General features: G+C 48.1%; 1 protein-coding gene across 4 annotated transcripts in view; it reads left to right on the top strand.

The window, feature by feature from the left end:
* Positions 1-19,236, top strand: part of MYT1 (myelin transcription factor 1) — a 42,538-nt gene that overhangs the window by 11,273 nt on the left and 12,029 nt on the right. For 2 of the 4 annotated variants that reach the window (XM_031057938.1, XM_031057936.1), the window contains exons 4-15: positions 841-903; positions 1,585-1,832; positions 2,633-3,505; positions 4,159-4,293; positions 5,675-5,765; positions 6,251-6,364; positions 7,810-8,024; positions 10,611-10,735; positions 11,742-12,011; positions 12,743-12,897; positions 14,796-14,858; positions 15,124-15,192. In XM_031057938.1, coding sequence (XP_030913798.1) covers positions 841-903; positions 1,585-1,832; positions 2,633-3,505; positions 4,159-4,293; positions 5,675-5,765; positions 6,251-6,364; positions 7,810-8,024; positions 10,611-10,735; positions 11,742-12,011; positions 12,743-12,897; positions 14,796-14,858; positions 15,124-15,192 — 2,421 coding nt within the window. Of the gene's footprint in view, positions 1-840; positions 904-1,584; positions 1,833-2,632; positions 3,506-4,158; positions 4,294-5,674; positions 5,766-6,250; positions 6,365-7,809; positions 8,025-10,529; positions 10,736-11,741; positions 12,012-12,742; positions 12,898-14,795; positions 14,859-15,123; positions 15,193-19,236 lie in introns of all 4 variants that reach the window. The other 2 variants (XM_031057937.1, XM_031057935.1) reach the window with 1 other exon arrangement.

Here is a 19,236-nt window from a genome sequence, read left to right as displayed (position 1 = left end):
AAATCCTCAGACATCAGGCAAGTCACTTGGGCATCCTATAATCAATGCCATAATCTGGTTTTGCCAGAAAATGTTTGCTTTAATGCTCCTTATCTGGAGCCCTTACAGCTCCTGAAGCTGGGACTAATTACCCCTGCAGGGGAGGCTTGTGGTCCCCTGTGAGGGATGCTCAAGTGAAGGCAGCAGTGGCTGTGAGCGGGCTCAGAGCTCCCTGCAAGCCTTTAACTCATCCTCTTCTGCAGAACAGCAAGAAAAAAATTGCAGGGATTTGGGAGATCTCATCACCTAAATCCCATCCATTCCCCCAAAAGTGAGGTTTTGAGGATTTTAGTCCTGGGGATCTCCATCCAACACGTCTGGCTAAAACCTCCTTGATAAAGTCGCAGTCTGCTCTTCCCCAAAACACACACATTTCTTACTGGAAGTGGCCCCAGCTCCCTGACAAGCCACCAGATAAGGGAAAATCCCATGTTTTTCCTCCTGAGAAAAAGAAAACTGGAGAGTAGCAGCAGGGAGGCAGAGTGCAGTAGCTGTCTGCCTTTAAAAGCCTGCTCTCACACATGCAAATCTTTAATTAAACACACTCATAAAACTATAGCAAACTGTTCATCTAATTAAATGGGGTGAGTAATTTCATTAATTTTTAGCAAACTGCAAGGCTGCTCTCCTGCCCTCCTCCCTTGGAATTCAAAGGGACAAACAGAACCATTTGAAGGAAATTAACTTCCTGCTTGCAGTGAGCTTGTTCCTCGGGCACAGGACCTGTTTAACTGACTGTAGGTGATACAATCCTCATTAATTCTCTTGCTGTTCCTGATGGTTGCTTGTTTCCCTCCCCAGCTGTCCAACCCCAGGCTGCAATGGCTCAGGACATATCCGTGGGAAGTATGCGAGACACAGAAGGTGAGGTGGGGTTTGAGGCAGAGGGGATGGAAAAATGTGAGCAACAGAGCCAAAGACAGGCATTCACCAGAGAAAGTCTGGTTCAGAGCAGCAACTTAACTTGTCTGCCCCAAATCTTCTTGTTTCTGGCTCTCCATCAGTCCCCAATGGATTCTGGAGGGATCTGCTTCTCCAGACTCACAGCAGCCTTCCTATAGACCCCAAACTTGGCCAGAAGTGCCTGACTCAGCTGTCTGGGGTTGGTGGGAGCTGCTGATGGGCAGAGATTTTGGTCTGCCTTTATGGATGGGGAAGGCAAATGCGAACATATTGGCTGCCTTGGAGGTCATGCAAGCCTTAACTGAGGGTTTTCATCACCCCATGAAACATGAAATTGGAGCAGGTGGGGCTAGTTCTGCACCCCTGCCTGGTTTCATCCCCAACATTAGTCCCGGGATGCCACATCCCAGCATTTGTGCGCTGATTTCCTGAAAAAATGTTGATGTAGTTGCACAAAGTCAAGGTCTAAGAGCACATGTGGCCACAGAGGTTAAACCAGCTAAAAATCTGGGGTGCTGGATGATTTTTTTGGTAGGATTTGTGTATTTGTCTCACTTATGTTTGCCTAACCAGTTGGGATGAGGTAGCCAGGTGTCTCTCACTCAGCAATGCCTCCACTCTGCTCCTTGATCCCATCTGCAGTTTACAAAGCTGCCCTCTAGCCAAGAAGAGGAAACTTCAGGATGCTGAGGCCGAACATCTGGTGTCCAAGAGGAAATCCCACCCTCTCAAGCTGGCCTTGGATGAAGGCTACAACGTCGACAGCGACGGCAGCGAGGAGGCCGAGGCCAAGGAGGAGTCTGGCTCTGATGAGTCCGAGGGGATGCTGGAGGAGGACGAGGCAGAGGCCATGGAGCAGGAGGAGACCCACAGCCCCGAGGCAGCAGAAGGTGCTTCATCATTATTGATGGCAGAGCTGGGTTCTGCAGGTGAAGAAAGAACAGGAAGTGTTAACAGCCAGGAGTTACTGCTCCTCTGGATTATGTACAGGATGGGTCCCTCAGTTACTGGGGGGACCCGTTGTTGGGTAGAAGCACAGTGGCAATGCTTGGGTTAAGCTGAGAAGGAACAGCGTCTCCAGTGTCTTAAAAATGAGAGCTTTTCCTTCAGGGATGCTCCCTAGGGACAGACCCATGGAAAACACAGAGGAGCTGACTGAGTGATGGGGGTCCCACGCAGGTGCCATGAGGGGCTCAGCAGGATCCTCCTCCCTGGACAGATCTGGCCACTATCCAAGAGCAGAGGAGTGGCAGGAAAAGGACATGGAGAAGGACATGGATTTTCAGCTGGGGTCCTGACGCTGCCTTGCTCACTGGTTTGGAGCCCTGGCCTGGGGAGCACAGGCACTACAGGTGGCAGGGGGCAGATGGTGCATCAGAGTCCCATGTGGAAATCCTCTTTCCACTTGCCATACCCAAATTCAATAAATTTGGATGCTCCCGAGTTGGAACTTCCAGGTTCTGGTTTCAATTAAGTTTAAGCACAACAAAGTTGTATTTTATGAGTTTATATAATTACTTTCTTTGCCTCCTTTTTTATTCCCTCTTCTTTTCTCTTCTCCCTCATTTTCTCTTTTTACTCCTTTCTCCTTTTCCTCCTTTTCCCATTTCCTCTTTTTTTTTTTTTTGTTCTTTTCCATCTTTTCTTTCCTTCCCCCTTCTTCTTTCTATTCCTTCTTTTCCCCCTTCAGAGAGAAGCCCAGCAAAATCAACCCACTACGGACAAAACACAGCAACAAGTACATCTGGGCCCAGCAAGGCCAACTACAGCAGCTACCAAGAAATAATCGCCAACTCCCTCCTAAACTTAGGCCAAATAGCAGAGGAAACCCTCGCCATCGAAGGGCAACTGCCTGAAGCGGAGCTGCAGGGCTCCAAGCCAGCATCCAACGTCGTGCATTTGGTCCGCGAGGATGCAGGAGAGGAGTTGGTGGAGGAGGAGTGCGACAAGGAGATCATCATCCAGACGGAGGACGCGGAGGAGGTCATCGAGGTCACTAGCGAGCGCAGCAGCGAGTTGTGTCCGGAGCCCCGGGACGACACGAATGGAGAGGAGTCCTGCAAACTGGAAAAGGCTGAAGCAGAAGAAGAGGATGAGGAGGATGATGATGAGGAGGATGACGAGGAGGAGGAAGAGGAGGAGGAGGATGATGAGGAGGAGGAGGAAGAGGAAGAAGAGGATGAGGAAGAGGAGGAGGAGATGGCTCCTGAAGTGATCTGCGAGGAAGCTCCTCACACTTCTCAGGACCCCCAGAAAAGCCACTGTGAAGGGCAGTTCAGCCCCAAGCCCGAGTACTCGGTCATCGTGGAGGTGCGCTCGGATGACGACAAGGATGACGACGCCCGCTCCCAGAAATCAGCCGTGACGGATGAGTCGGAGATGTACGACATGATGACCAGGGGCAACCTGGGGCTGCTGGAACAAGCCATTGCCCTGAAAGCCGAGCAGGTGAAAATCGTGCGGGAGCCCAGCCGGCTGCCAGGAGAGCACGTGAAGCACTTCCAGGTGGAGGACAAACAGAACAAACCGCTGGACAGCATCCGGAAGAGCTACTACGGCAAAGGTATGGGACAAACCTTTGTGTGTCTCCCTCCTTCCCATCCCTGGTGGAAGAGCTGAACTTATGCAGCTCTGTGAGCTTGGTCTGCTCAGCATGGACCATTAGGCTGATGTGAGGAGAGTTCACACCCCACAGGGGGAATTCAACCACAAATCCTCAATGCCCAAAGGGGTGGGGACATCCTTGAGGTCAGTAGTGAGTGCATAAAATGATGGTGTCCTCTACACTGTCACAAGGGTTCCTCCCTCTGAGTAGAGGAATTGCTTGGCTAAATTGTCAGTTAACCTTGAAAATTTCAGCCTGAGCAGAAGGGCTGGATTAAAATCCAAGTGGGTTTTAAAGTAGTGGTACGAGTCTGACCACAGAAACATGAGGGCAGGGACTTCGGCATCCCCTAGCTCTGAGCCAGGCTGCCTGCTCAGTCACTGTGAGTGTCTCCATGCTGTGAGCTGTGTCAGTTCCTAAAATCACTTTGCCAATTTCAATTTTTGAAACTTCCAGTGTTACGCTTCCAACTCCATGGAAAAAACCTCCAAAGCCAAAGGTTTCCCCCTGCTTGACTGGAAAGGCAGTGAGAATCATCCTCAGCACTTTCCACTTCTTCCCCTCCAAATCCACTAACCTGCTTCCCCCTGCTCTTTCCCCACAATCCTTAGATCCTTCAAGACCTGAGAAGAGAGAAATAAAATGTCCAACTCCTGGCTGTGATGGGACCGGACACGTCACGGGACTTTACCCGCACCATCGCAGCCTCTCCGGCTGCCCGCACAAAGACAGGATCCCCCCCGAGAGTGAGTACATGGTGGCATACCAAGGGCTGCTTCCATTAGTCTGGAGCCTCATTTTCTTGGGGGAATTTCTCAAATGATATGAATTTTATGACATCAAGTCTGATGTTATTCCTCGGAGTATAACAAGAGTTTTTGGTGTGGGATGATTATGACATCAAGTCTGATGTTATTCCTTGGAGTGGTGTGGGATGGTGATTTTCCAAGTTGATCCTGGATGCTGTTATCCACCAAAGTGTTATCGCTAATCACGGGAAACATGATGGGGATTTACTTGGAAGTCCTGTCCTTCTTAAAGGATTTTTAGCACCATCCTGTGGAGAATGAGATCCCTTCTCTGAAAATCAAATAGGGGCTTTAAAAATGCTTGCCCATCTCCAGAGGTGTGTTAAGCAGAGCCCTCCTTTACACTGAAGTAGCATATTTTTCCCTACCTGGGACATCATGATGGGAAAAAAGGGATATTATTCTACCGTGCTGTGCAAATATGTTGCCACGCAGGAAAGGAGTGATGAGTGATTCAGGATGTGCAGGATTGCTGAGTCTCCTGTGCCCTAATCTCTCCAGAATTCCCAAAGGGCTATACCAAGATTCACCTATTCTACAGAAAATATTTATCATCCTCATAACAGATTTTTGTATATACATATGCACAGAGAGATTGCATTTCCACCTCTCTACCAGCATCCTAAATAACTTTCCCTGTATAGATACATAAAAATCAGTGTTGTATGTTTATGATAATGGCATAATAGACCAAAAGAAAGAGGAACCCTTCCTTATCAGTAATTTCTAATGTTGCAGACCTGACATAAACACAGAACTGGAAGAAACAAGGAGAAAGGACAGTTATCTTCACAGGCTGGAATGCAAGCAAAAATATTAATAAATAACTAACACAAGCTGTGGGCTTTACAAAAGCTTGCAGATCAAATTATTTTCTTTACTTTTAAGGTCAGCACTGCAGGAAGCAATAATCCTGAAGATTAAAAATAAAAAAAAAATCAAACAAAGACTAGTCCTAAGGATAAAAGCAGAACTACAACTTCAATCACTTAAAACTACCTGAAACTGGAGACCTGGTTCCAAAACTGGGGTGGAGAGGAGGGGCTGGATGGGGGAAACTGGATTGTAATCAGAAAATGGGGAGGAAGCCCAGGCTGTGTGCAGAGATGCTAACCTAGTGCTGACCTGGGCACTGCTGCCTTGTAAATCTTTTACTTTTTCCTCTACAAACTCTAATTACAGCATTTCACATTCCCTGATTTCTAGGAAACCAGCGTACAAGGCTTGATGATTTTCTCTTTTTTTTTTTTCCTCTCTGATTTTTATTAAGTTGTTTTTCTTTCCCTCCCCTTCTCCCCTTCCCCTTCTTGCTCCCAAGTCCTGGCGATGCACGAGAACGTGTTGAAATGCCCCACGCCCGGGTGCACAGGACAGGGTCACGTCAACAGCAACCGCAACACGCACAGGAGGTACCGGCTTCGGCTTCTTCTGTCACAGCCACGGGGTGACAGGGTGGGGGAATGGCTTCAAAATGACAGAGGACAGGGTTAGATTGGAAGAAATTCTTCCCTGTCAGAGTGATGAGGCCCTGGCACAGGTTGCTCCAGCCCTGGAAGTGTTCAAGGCTGGGTTGGATGGGGCTTGGAGCAACATGGGATAGTGGAAGGTGTCTCTGCCCATGGCAGGGGGGTTGGAATGAATTGAGCTTTAAGGTCCTTTCCATCCCAAACCATTCTGTAGAATTTCATGATTCTGTGTTGATGAGGTGCAAGGTGAATTTGTCTTGTTGATTGAACTTGTTCAGTGTGGAGGAAGCAAACACTTTTCTCACAGGCTTAATGTAGCTCTGGATCTGTGAAATGAAGGTTTTTGTGCTCATTCTTCATGCTTGGTTTCCTTCTCTGTTTTTCTTCTCCTTCAAAAAAACCACAAAAACCCCAACCAACTCCCACAGTTTATCTGGGTGCCCCATTGCTGCTGCTGAGAAATTAGCCAAATCACATGAAAAGCAACAAACCCAGTCTGGTGATCCTGCGAAGACCAGCTCCAATTCTGACCGGATACTCAGGTAAGGGGGACAGGAAGACTCAGCTCCATGTCCCCACCCTGCCCCAGCACTCCCTGCCCTGCCACGCTCCCAGGAACAGCAGCCACAGCTCCAGCTGTATTTTGATACTGCTGAGTCCTGTTATTATGATCATAGGTCTCGCCAAGGTGGGGAGATATTTAATTGATGATCCCAGGGAGAGCATTGAGGACAATGAATTGCTTCTGTAGCATCAATTAATGCTGAGGCTACAGGCCAAAGGGTTTTAGCAGTGCAGCGGAAGGCACTTGTGCCGATTGCTCCGCAGCACAAACTGCCAGCCAGGGCTGGTTGTTATATCAGCGTTATAAGAAGGGTGGGCTTGGGGAGGGGGGAGGAGGAGGAGGAGATTTAGGCTACACACAAATCACTCCATGGCAGTTGTGCATTCAAGTCCACCTGCTTTTCTTCCTTAGCCTGCAGGTTTCAGAGGAGAGGAACCTGCCGCTCGTTTCCAAACCAGTCACATTAATTTTGATACTTTGCCCATCTCTCTCTTCCCGAGAGAAAGGGCTGTCTCCCATTAAGGATGTCCCTGATAGATGCTGGCTTCCGTAGCTGATGTGATTCACAAGGCTACAGATGGATTGGAATATGGTTGGTTATTCTGCAACGAGAGCGGGATAAAAACCGCGGTGCGAGCCCCGAGCAGCCCTCCCACAAAGGCAACGAGCTCTGATTCATTTATTTATTTGCTCCCCAGGACTGCTGGGCACCCTGGTGCTCCAGCTCTCACTACTTTGGAAAGGCCATTTAGAGCAATTACTTATTTATTTGCAGCGGAGCCCGCGCAGAGCGCTCTGAGCGCATCACGAGGACGGTCCATGCTCCAAGGAGCTCCCGCTCCAAGAACTCTCTGGTGGAAAGAGGTCACGGGAAGGAGAATAACAATAGGCCATTTATATACAATTTATATGCAAGACAAATTGATTCATGATAGGCAGCCCCGTGGCAGCGGGTCTCTAGGAGGGACTGAGGCAAGGGGGAGGCCCTGGTGCCTCTGCAGTGAGCCTGCAGCAGGGAGCTGAGCTGAACTGGGGTCCTTGTGCCTTTGTGTGCCACCCTGTGTCATGGGTCCCATGAGGAAGTTACTGCCCAAGTTGGTTCTCTTCTGGAAAGTGCTGCCACACCATGACAGCCTGCAAGAACATTGTGCTGGATGAGGGTGACAACTGGATGTTTTGCTTAAAAAGACGGGGAAAAAAATGATGGTAGAAAAGGACAGAAAAAATAAAACTGGAGTCTGAGAGATCCAGATCAGATGCAGACTTGCTGAGGGAGAGCAAAAGGGCTGTTACTGCCTCCTCGTCCCCAGGAAGCCTTTAGGAACAAGGTGCAGCTGTGCCCCCATTGTGTCTGGTCCCATCTCAACAGTCACCTCGTCAAGGAAATAAAACAATAATTGCTGTTCATTGTTTCATCCTCAGGCCTATGTGCTTTGTGAAGCAACTGGAGATCCCTCAGTATGGAAGCTACAGGCCCAACATGGTCCCAGCAACCCCCCGGGCCAACTTGGCCAAGGAGCTGGAGAAGTACTCCAAGGTCACCTTCGATTATGCAAGTTTTGATGCTCAGGTTTTTGGCAAACGCATGCTTGCCCCAAAGATTCAGACTAGCGAAACCTCACCTAAAGCCTTTAAATGTAAGTTGGGAGCAGGGATGGACTCGGTTTTTGCATTTTTTGCCTTTCTCAGCATGTTGCAAGGCTCTTGGGATTGTGGTTTGGGTAATGGGAGACTCTTGGGGCTGAGCTGGGATGGGGAGGGTCAGGTGAGTCCCAAGGTGGGTGCCTTTGATGGGGAGGGGCGTTCATGGCTGCTGGGATAGCTTTGTTTGGAAGAGAGTCTCTTTGGCTTTGGGAAGAACTGTGGTGGGAACATTAATCTGAGTGATGTCTTGAGGTAGGATAAGTTACACAGTTGTCCTCAGTTGGTCCCCATTGCTTTGCAGCTCATATCTATTGATCTGGCTTTCCTCATCTAGCTAAATGGATTACAGTTTTCTTCTCTTCCATTTTATATATGACCCACTCCCCTCATTTGTCTTCCCTGCCATGCTCTGCTCTCCAGCTCTACCTATCGATCACCCACCTCTATCTTCCAGCTCTTTCCTATCATAGCCAACCACCCCTGCTCTGTTCTGAGGACTTTGCACTGGCTATAACCCTGGGTGAAAATGAAATGACTGAATAAACCCTGAGGGGTCGGGCTACCAAAGGCAAGAGGGGCACTGCATGGGGACACAGCCCTTGCAAATGTGTTATCTGACCCGAACTGTGTACCTCAAGATATTTTTTGAGGGGCAAAAGAAAATATTTAGGAGCCCATTTTGTAGAAGTCAGCGGCCCCAAGAGGGCTTTCTGTCTGGCTAATCCCACTTCCACAATCCTGTTTAATCCTGATGCAGCTGCTCTCTAAAAAGTGCTCGTACTTGAAAGCATCCCGGTTGTTGCACTACAATGGGAGCGCTCTTTATTACAGTACTAAATCTGTACAGGATCAGACAATGAAATTGGATGGAGGCCAGAGAGCACAACTGCCACTGTCATCCTGGGTTAGGGCTGATGGAAAAGTAATTTGTTTCCCAGTACAAGTGATTCTCTCGCTGAATAGATTGTGTTATTTGCAATATTAGCAAAGAATTTTCAGGGTAATTGTACTGACAAAAATAATTCCAGCAGACCCACTAGGATAATCCTTTCTATTTTTTCTCATCACTTATTTCACTAATTTGCTGATTGCGAGTCTATTAGTGCTAGAAATACTTATGAAATGGAAAAGCATCGCTGAGCCTACGGTGTGAAATTGAAATTGGCATCTCCTGATCCTGGATATTGTCAGGTTGGGTTGGCAAATACTCACACCCCGCCTCGAAGATGTGGATTAAACCGGACAGGAAAACAAGCAGCCAGACACAAGAATAACCATGTGGGCAAGCCTCCAATGAGTTAATCAAAGCGACAGGATGAATATGATTGCCAATCATAGCAGGGAAATCTGCTCCTTTCACTGAGAACTTATTTTAAAGAGATCTTCATCCAGAGGGATTTATATTCCCCCGCATGTGTGTGCGTAACTCCCATTAATGTCAATATGCATTATATACGCACGCAACGAGGAAGAAAGCAGGGCTGGGGAAGATTAGTATTTTATAGTGTCTTATATTACGAGTTTGTAATGGGAATAATGAAATCACTTTGCTCCGTGGCTGCATCAGCTGAGGTTGGCTTTGTTTTGCCATGATCAGGCCAAAGCTTATGAGTCTTCCCTGTGTGAGCCTGTCACTAAAGTGGGGATGGTTTCCCCCAGAAAGAGCATGGTGGAATGAATTAAGGATTTGAAGATTTTGATACTTGATTCAGAATACAATCCTGTGACTGTTCTAAATGAGATGATCTCCTGTTCGCACCCACTGAAACTACTGATGGCCCCTAAATGGGATCAGCTTCAAGCTTTATTAATAAGGAATTATTAGTTGTTATTATTAGGGAAAGTTTTATTGTGCATCCACCCTGAGAAATATTTTCATTTCACAGGTTATGAAGAGAAATTGCATCTCCAGGCTGGTTTGCTGCTGCTGTGACACACAGGAGCAGAGCAGCAGCGTGGATATGTGCAGCTGTGCAATAAATCCTGTTACTCTGGCATATTTAAATGATATGTCAGCTGTCAGAAAATCCATATTTCACCAGTGTCATCCTTGGAAGCTCATATTTTATGACCATGTGTTCTCTATTAATGCAATTTTATAAATTTAAAGTTTTCAAACACAGTACTAGCAATCTCCTGGTAAGGCAGCCCTGCAGATAAGTTATGGACAGAGAGAGAACAATAAAAAATGAGTCAGGAAGTTTTTCTAAGCTTTCTCCTTTAACTGCTTCCACCGAGGAACAGCTCTAATGAGGAAAAGCACTTGTGTTTTGGGTATTTATGGCAGAGTCAGTTAATGAATTAACCTTTCACACCAAGCACAAGCTGCAGCCAGCACTGCTCCTGTTGCACGTCCCAGGCAACAAACCAGCCCCTGGATTGGGAATAACCCCAGGAACTGTGCATACATTAACCATGTCACGCTGACTTAACCTTCCCCTGCTGCTCATGCCGCTTCTACATTAGCCTTGTGTTGTTCCTTCTCTTTTTTATTCCAGCCAAACCTTTTCCAAAGGCCTCTTCCCCCAGCCACAGCCCCTCCAGCAGTTACGTGAAGAGCACTTCATCTTCCTCCACAGGCTTCGACTACTCCCACGACGCTGAGGCTGCGCACATGGCGGCCACCGCCATCCTCAACCTCTCCACCCGCTGCTGGGAGATGCCCGAGAATCTCAGCACCAAGCAGCAAGAGGCCCCTGGCAAGGTGGGTGAATGTGGCCAGGAGCCACTGCCCAGCGGCCATACTTGGAATTCAGGATGGGAGAGACGCCTTGGTTTACCCTTCCTTTCATTTTGTTTTTTAAATATAGAAGCAATGCAGGCATTCATCCAAAATCACCCTTTTGGCTCCTCCCTTTGGGTTTAGAGGAGGGAATCTTGGCTTTTTGAGTGATGTGGAGGTGCCTTGTGGTTCAAATTTCCAATGTGAGATGAACATCAATTCCAAGTCTTGGGCTGAGACTGGATATTAGGAAATATTTATGACTTATGATGGTCAAGCCCTGGAACTTGCTGTCCAGGGCAGCGGTGGAGTCACCATCCCTGGAGGGATTTAAAGGACATGTGGATGTGGCACTTGGGGACATGGTTTAGTGGAGAGCTTGGCGGTGCTGGGTGAATGTTTGGACTTGATGGTCTCTGAGGGCTTTTCCAACCCAAACAATTCTGTAATTCCATGATTCTCAGAGCTGGTTTCAGTTGTTTCCCGATCTGTATCTGGTGCCATTTGAAGTTGCCCAGTTGTGTCCAGTCTGATCTCCAGCTGTTTTTCAGAGGAACACAGGTTTTGCCAAAGTCCCACAGAGAACTTCCAACACTGGGCAAATGTTTTGGATGCCATGAAGCATCCTGAGTGGTACTAGATGCCTGTGTTCAATCAACTGAGTCAAAATGCCAAGGCTTGGTTGGATGGGACTTGGAGCAACCTGGGATAGTGGAAGGTGTTCCTGTTCATGGCAGGGAGGCTAGAATGAGTTGAGCTTTAAGGCCCTTTCCAATCCAAACCATTTTAGTAGAGGGGTGCCTTTGCATGACATGTTCCTGAAATATTTAGGAAAGAGCAACCCTTTTTATTCAGTTCCTCCCACCTGACTGTGGAGAGGATGGGATATGAATACCTGCCCACTGCACTGCAAGAGACAAACAGGGTCAAGATCCCCATGGGGACCTTCTGGCAGCTGCTAACATTGGTTGTGTTCCCAACCTTCCAGTCCATGGACATTGAGGTGGATGAAAATGGGACTCTGGACTTGAGCATGAACAAGCACCGCAAGCGGGAGAGCACCTTCCCCAGCAGCAGCAGCTGCAGCAGTAGTCCCAGCATGAAGTCTCCAGACGTGTCCCAGCGCCAAAACAGCACCAGTGCCACGAGCAGCACCATGACCTCCCCCCAGTCCAGCCAGACCTCCCGCCAGGACGAATGGGATGGGCCCATTGACTACACGAAACCAAACCGCCAGCGGGAAGAGGAGCCAGAGGAGGTGAGCTGGGCCTCTTCATGCTTGAATAACAGCTCAGGGGACATTGAATGCCTTGTTTGCCTGCACAGTTGTCCTGTTTTCCCTAGAAACCCCAGTTTGTCCATTGAGCCAAGGAAAGAAATATTCCTGGCTTTGTCAGTGCTATCAGATATCAACCAGGCAGAATCTTGCTTTTTGGATCTGTTGAGATGCCCTTGCAAAGGAAGAACCCACCATTTGACTTGTCCTGGGTCTGCAGTGTTTTCTTCATTGTAAATCCTGTCATCTCCCTTGCAGCAGTGCTGCTCCTGGTGATGTTTTTCAGGATGATTTATATCTGCCATTAGCAGCTACAGCCCTGCATGGCACTGACATTAATCCTGCAGGTGGGGAATCCAGCCATGACCCCCAGATGGGGTGGGGGTTCTGGCTCTGAGACCATCACCTGCCTCTCTGCCCACAGAGAGGCTGCTGAGGAAGAGTGTGAGGGGGTTGCACTGAGCTTCATTCCTTCAAGACCTTGAGAAAGCCACGTGTAAATCCCTTTACAGACGTGGCTTACACAATTCTCCTAAAACCCCAGGAAATTCCAGGCTGTTGGATCTCTGGGCTGGGTGCTCTGAGGTGCTTGCAGGGGGCTCAGGAGTGCTGGCAATGCTGCACTAACCCTTAGCTTTGGTGAACTTGGGATTTTTTTCCCACCACAGCTCAGCAGCAATGACCACACCACAACTCTGCCCCTTCCCTTGCAGTCAGAACCTGCTGCTCACTCTTTTGCCTCCTCGGAAGCTGATGAGCAAGAAGTGTCAGAGGAGAACTTTGAAGAGAGAAAATACCCAGGTGAAGTTACTTTAACCAACTTCAAGCTGAAATTCCTCTCCAAGGACATCAAGAAAGAGCTGCTCACGTAAGTCGTACCTTCTTGTCTCTTCCTCCAAAATCTATTAATATGTACTTAGCCAGGATGGTTGGAAACAAAATTAGAAAGCACATTATAGAAATAAGACTGTAGCTCCCTTTCCTACTGTGATTGATCTTACTCATCCTCCTACAACTGCTGATCAATGAGGCAAAATATGTTCCTACATTACTTTGCAGTGATGAAGGCAACCTGAGAGCTTTGTGCTCTGAATTCATGGACAGGGTTGTGGGAAACTCCTTTCAGGGCCAGTTTTTCCTGGTATTTTCCTGCAAGAATGTTTCTGGCACAGTGATGGCCCCTACCCAATGTCCTAATCCCCTGTTTTGGGACACTGGCTGATGTTGTGGAGCCAAGAGCACCCAAGGGAGCTCAATGCCTTCTTGAAGAAGGTGTTGAACACAACATTGAGAAGACAGGATTTGTTGGCTCAGAGCAATGGGTCCCAGCACTGTGATACTGCAGGAACACAAAATGTGACCTGAGGTTGCAGCAAATTTGCTGTTGTGTTGCATTTTGCATTGGAGAGAGACCTTGACCCAGCTCACATCTGTCTGTCCATTGAGTGGGTGGAAGCACAGACCCAGACCTACCCTATTGGATGGAGTATGGCTCTGCATCCACACCAGTTCCCACAGGAATGGTTAATGATTTAGGGTTTGAGCCAAACACAGCAACTTGGACCTGGCTCTGGTCTAACAGCACGTCAGGATCAGCCTGGAGGTTGTGATGGGGAGATTTCCCCTCCGAGGCATCCCAGCTGTTCCTGGCTTCTTTCCCGTGCATCTGACCCTCCCACACATCTCACAGGGAGTTGGTGGGCACTGCTTTGCTGATCTCATCCAACCCACTCGTTATCTGCAGCCAGGCAGGGAGGAGATCTGTGGGGGCAGAGCAGCAGCAGCATCTTCCCTAAATGAGCAAAGCTCAGACCAGCTGCCCTCCACAAAGCTCTAAAGGGTTTTTTAAAGCTCACCAGTGATGTGAACAGCAGTTTCTGAGCTAGAGCCCTGAAGTCCTCCTGTGCTTTAATTTTATTGTGATGGTAGAGAAATTTCCTGAATGGAAAAAGCCCTGGAATAAATAAATGGTGTCATGGGCAGCCCTGAGCCTTCCCTCTCCATTTAATATCCTTGTTCCTCTCTGGCCCAGGGGCTGTAATGAATTAGCTGTAGTTAACTCAGCAGCAGACTCGCCTGCTGTGTCTGATGCTCTGTGTCTGGGTGCAGTTCGTGTGCCATTTCCAGGCAGGTGCCCCTCACCTGGATCTGCCCATCACCCCCAGGCACAGCCAGGGCTTACTGTCATTCCCTTTTGGCAGCAAACAGTGATTGCAAGCTTTTCTTTGCAACTGTAAGGGCTGGGAGGAAAAAAAAATCATTTCAGAAAGATGAAATCTGAAGCACCTTATCTGAAATCTGAACAAGATGATTCCTGCAGCCAGAGTATGGCAAGAATGATCCAACCTGGCAGCAGCCGGGGGTGGCCACGTCTGTCAGGCTGTGCCACCCATCAGGCTGTGTCAGTCCCCCACTGCCACCAAGCCCTCCCATCAGCTAAAGGTTTTAAACACTTTCTTTGCCTTTGCCACAATTTTTTTCTCTTTTTTACCCCCCCCCAATTGTTTTTAGGATCCTTATGATCTTTTAGAAGTAAAAAGGGAGGAAGGGGAGCTGAAACGAGAACAGCTGGTTTATATCCATGCAAACATAGAAACACACAGCAAGATCTGATGGATGGGACTGGTGTCAGGGGTCTGGGAGCAGGGCTGGACTGAGACACCCCAGACAGGCCCTGAGGGGGCTCTGCTGGCTCTGCCCACCCGTGGATCCTGGGGAATCCATTCCTTTCCCACGCTTATGCTCTTTGTTGTTGTTGTTGCCCAGTTGCCCAACCCCAGGCTGTGATGGCAGTGGACACATAACGGGGAACTATGCCTCTCACCGCAGGTGGGTGGACATTTTCTACGTGCTTTGAACTTTAAAAACAACTTTTATTTTCTTTTGGTATAGTTTGTGACCATGTGGATAGTTTGGTTCTGTTTCCTCCCCCTTCTGTTGCCCCTCTCCCTCCCCATGCCCCAGCCCTTTTTCTTTTTCCTTTTTCTTTTCCTTTTTTTTTTTTTTTTTTTTTTTTTTTTTTTTTTTTTTTTTTTTTTTTTTTTTTTTTTTTTTTTTTTTTGCTTATCCAGATATTCCATCTCTTCTCTTTCAGCCTTTCTGGTTGTCCTCTTGCTGACAAGAGCCTCAGAAACCTCATGGCTGCCCACTCTGCTGACCTCAAGTATGTTTGCGCTCAACTTGGAACTCCTTTTTTTTTCTTTATTTCCACCCTTTTTTTCTCTCTTCTCCCTTCCTGCCCCCACACCTCTTGCTCTGCTTTTGCTTTTCCATCCCCTCCCCTCTCCTTTCAAAGAGCTGATCAAAACCTGCCTGCGAGGAGCTCTGGTGGAGTCCAGCTTCCAGCTGCTGCGTTGAAGAGGCAATGGCATGGAGGAAGGATAATTTTGGGGAGGGGGCTGATGGCAATGATTGGAAATAACCTGGATGCCTGGCAGGTTTCCTCTGGGCATTGTACACATGTTATTTTCCTTTTCACTTGGCGTCTTTTCCTAAGCTCTTGTTCCCTAGTTTGGGTCATAACCCTTTTCATTTAACATTTTTGTCCATCTCAAATAATCCAGAGCCTGGATTTATTTTTGGGTAGAGACTCAGCTGGGAGCTCACTGCCAGCACACAGCAAAGCCAGCCCTTTTGGAGAACCTGGAGTGCTATTTTTATGCTACTTTTTAGGGGCTGTTTGGGATGTAGTGAGAGAGGTTCCTCTTCATTTCCATGATTTGTGAGGGAATGAAAGAAGGAGTGAGCAAATGCTTGGTGAGGCCAGATCCTGAGCCAGTGGTCGAGGGCTCACAGAAATCCAAACTTCCCCATTCCCATTTCTGTTTCTGAAGAGAGGAACCTGGTTTTGACATTTTCATTAAGGTATCTTCCTCTGAATCCCAGATTCAGCTTTGCTGCTATCTCCTCCAAACCCCTCCTTTTCAGTCGGAGCTTATTCATTCAGGTGGGTTTCCCAAATGCTCTCTTAGGTTGCCTTACTTAAAGGAAGGTGAAATTGTATTTAGTTGGGAGCACTGGGGGAGACCCCAACCCTCTCCACCCAATCTGCATCTCTGGTGTAAAGTCCATTGAGAATTCTTTTTCACCATCTCTTTCATGGGCCCAGCCTATCCTTGCAGGCTGAGTCTCCTCTGAGTTCCCAGCCTTGCTGAATCCAGTTTTTGGACCATTTGGACACTGAGCTAACTGAGGAGCCTCCACTGAGAGTAAAGCCTCATGGAGGGCTTTACATTGCACAGGGTCATCATGAAAAAAACCCAAAAGTGCTGTGCCCTGTGGGCCATCAGGGGTTTCTGAAGGTGAGCCAGTGGCAGCCCCATTGGTCACTAAGACCATTGGAAAAGTCCCAAATCCCTCTGTGGTGGCTCCTGGGCTTCTCTGTGCCCCACCACCAGTGTGGGGCTGGCGCCAGGAAAGGTGTGAGTTAACCACCTGCTCCTTATCACATAGGTGGACAAAGTGGCAGGATTAGCTGATATTAATAGAATTTGCTGGTGGATGGCAAGGACTGCTGCGATTAGTGCTAAGTACACTTAATCACACACTATAGACCATACACATTCTGAAAGGAGCTCTTCAAAGAGCTCTGCTGATCTGGTGTTTCTCCAGCGGTTTGAAAGAACAGCCAAGTGAGCAGACAATTAGTGTTAAAGATATTAAAAGCTCTCAGGAGCAGTGGCCATCCCCAGTAAGGGCCAGACAAAAAGCAAACAGGCTCATCCCTGAGACTGAGCATCATGTCCAGCCTTGCTGTGTTCACCCCTGGCATCCAATGTCAGAGCTTTTTATCAAAATACTGTGTAAAAAGGGAGACTTCTGGCCCAAAAAAAGCTTGTTAATATTATTTCCTCAAATATCACTTTTTTTTTTCTTTTCCTATGTCCTGGTGAGGATGGGAGCAGAGGAGGGAGGAAGGGATTTTGAGATATCATAAATTGCACAGTCACAGCTTTTCAGAACTCCAGATAAGACCATGTCAGTGTTTCTATTATAAATTCTATTTCAGGGGTTAATATCCCTGATATAAAAAAAATAGCTCCAGGCTGGAACATGCAATAAAAGGTCTCTGTTGGTATGATTTGTCTCCAGATAATTAAAAATAAAAATCAAATTACTTCTCTCTCCTCTTTAAAAATCCTGAAAGGAAGAAAGAGCTTGGTGTTAGTGTTTTCATAATTTCCTCCCACCCTGAAGCTAGAACAACAGAGAAATAGTTTTGCTTTCTACTGGAACAGTGTAGAGCTGGGAAATACCCCAGTCATCTCCCAAACCTGCAATTTCTAAATGAGTTGAAGAATTTGCACCCTCATTCAGGTCCTGCTGGATGTGTCCTGCCCTTACTGCACCAGACCCATGTGCAGTTATGTTTTCCTGGCTCTGAGCCTCCCTGTTACCCCTCTAGGACCAGGCCATGCCCCTGCTCTCTTACCCCAGGTGAGGTGCCAATTTTTTTTGCCAATGGAGATTATTCAGTGACCTGCAAACACCAAAGTCTCCCTCAGAGCTGCTGCAAAGAGGAGAATTTTGGTATTTTCTGAACAAAAAGAGCAGACTTTTTGAAAAAAGCTGTTTTCCAAGCTGCCAAACAAAAGTCACCTGTGGAAACCATTGCTCCCCTGGCTCTCAGGGGGCAGAATCACAGAATAGTTTGGGTTGGAAGGGACCTTAAAGGCCAAACCCCCTGCAGTGAGCAGGGACATCTTCAGCTACATCAGGCTGCTCAGAGCCCTGTCCAGCTTTAGGGAAAGCATCTGCCTTTCCCAAGGGCCCTGAGCTCAGGGGCTGCCTGTGCATCACCACCATTTCCCTGCCATGTCCTGGAGACACCAACCCCTGCCCTGCTGCAGGTACCAACCAGCCACCCACACCAGGCACCAGTGGCTTTAAAAACAGGGCTGGAGAAAGTGGGGACACCAAAAACCCCTCCTTCAAGGAGAAAGGGGGCTCTGCAAGCTCCTGCATGTACCCTGAGCTTTGCTCAGAAGGAGCAGTGAGCATCTCCCCCTGGTCCTGCAGCAGCACCCTGCATTTCCTCTGCACACCTCTGTGGTGTTTGTGAGGGTCCCCAGGACGAGGTGAGAGATGAGAATCTGACTCCATGTTCTCAGAAGGCTGATTTATTATTTTATGGTATTATGTTTAAAAATGGTAACTAAAACTATACTAAAAGAAAGAGAAAGGATACATCAGAAGGCTAACAAGAATGATAAAGAAAAACCCAACTCCTCAGAGACTCCACACAGCTGGACCATCATTGGTCATTAAAATAAAGCAATTCACATGCTGGATAAAAAAATCACATTCCAAAGCAGCAAAACAGGGAGAAGCTGAAGCCTCCCAGCTTCCCAGGAGAAGAAATCCCGGCGAAGGGATTTTTCAGAAAATATTATGGTGACACACTCCCTCCCCTGGCCTTAATCACTTGACTCAAAAAGCCCTGGCTAATTGGCAGGCTGGCCTGCACATCCTCTGCAAACACTCCTCGCCGCTCTCCCTCGTCCCCATGACAACTTTTATGTCACCTACAGCACTGAGAGCAGATCTTTGTGCTCCTTTCCATCCCTTGCTGTTAATGATGCGCTGCTGAGCTCGGGCCATTCCCTGCCAGCTTTGGGTGATCACAGCAGTGACCTCCAGCCTCTGTGGGGCTTTGGGGGATCACAGCAGTGACCTCCAGCATCTGCTGGAGAGCTCTGGATGCTCACCTGGAAACTCACGGCTGCAGATGCTCCTACTCAAGAATCTGCAGGAAAAAAGCCTCTTTTGGCTCAAATACGCTGAATTGCTGGTGGTGTTGCAAGGCTGTGCCATTAACCAGCGACACAGAGAAGGGAAGGGCAGGCAGCAAACTGATGATGTGCCTCTTTTGTAAGGCAGCGGCTGAAGGGCAGAGTCTGCACCAAAAGGCACCGTCGGTGGTGACCCGGGGGTCCCCAGCCTGAGGACCCTCACAGGCTGTGCCCTGCTGACTCCCTGTCCCCTGGCCATGGTGCTGTGGAAGGAGGGGGTCCCAGGGCTAACCTAACCTTTTTCCTCCTGTTTCTCCATCATTTGCCATCAGAAGCATTGGCCAGTTTTGCACTCTGTGGATCCTTCTGCCATGGGCTGCCCACTTGCCCTCACTGAGATTATGCTCCAAAAGTCACCCAGAACTGAGCCAAAACCTTCTGTTGGTGGTGGCCATGGTGGGCCCTGCAGTCCAGAG

This window comes from Geospiza fortis, unplaced genomic scaffold (assembly GCF_000277835.1).
Source record: "Geospiza fortis unplaced genomic scaffold, GeoFor_1.0 scaffold188, whole genome shotgun sequence".
Lineage (NCBI taxonomy): Eukaryota > Metazoa > Chordata > Aves > Passeriformes > Thraupidae > Geospiza > Geospiza fortis.
Note: the sequence above shows the minus strand (reverse complement) of the source record. Positions and strands in the feature narration are given on the sequence as shown.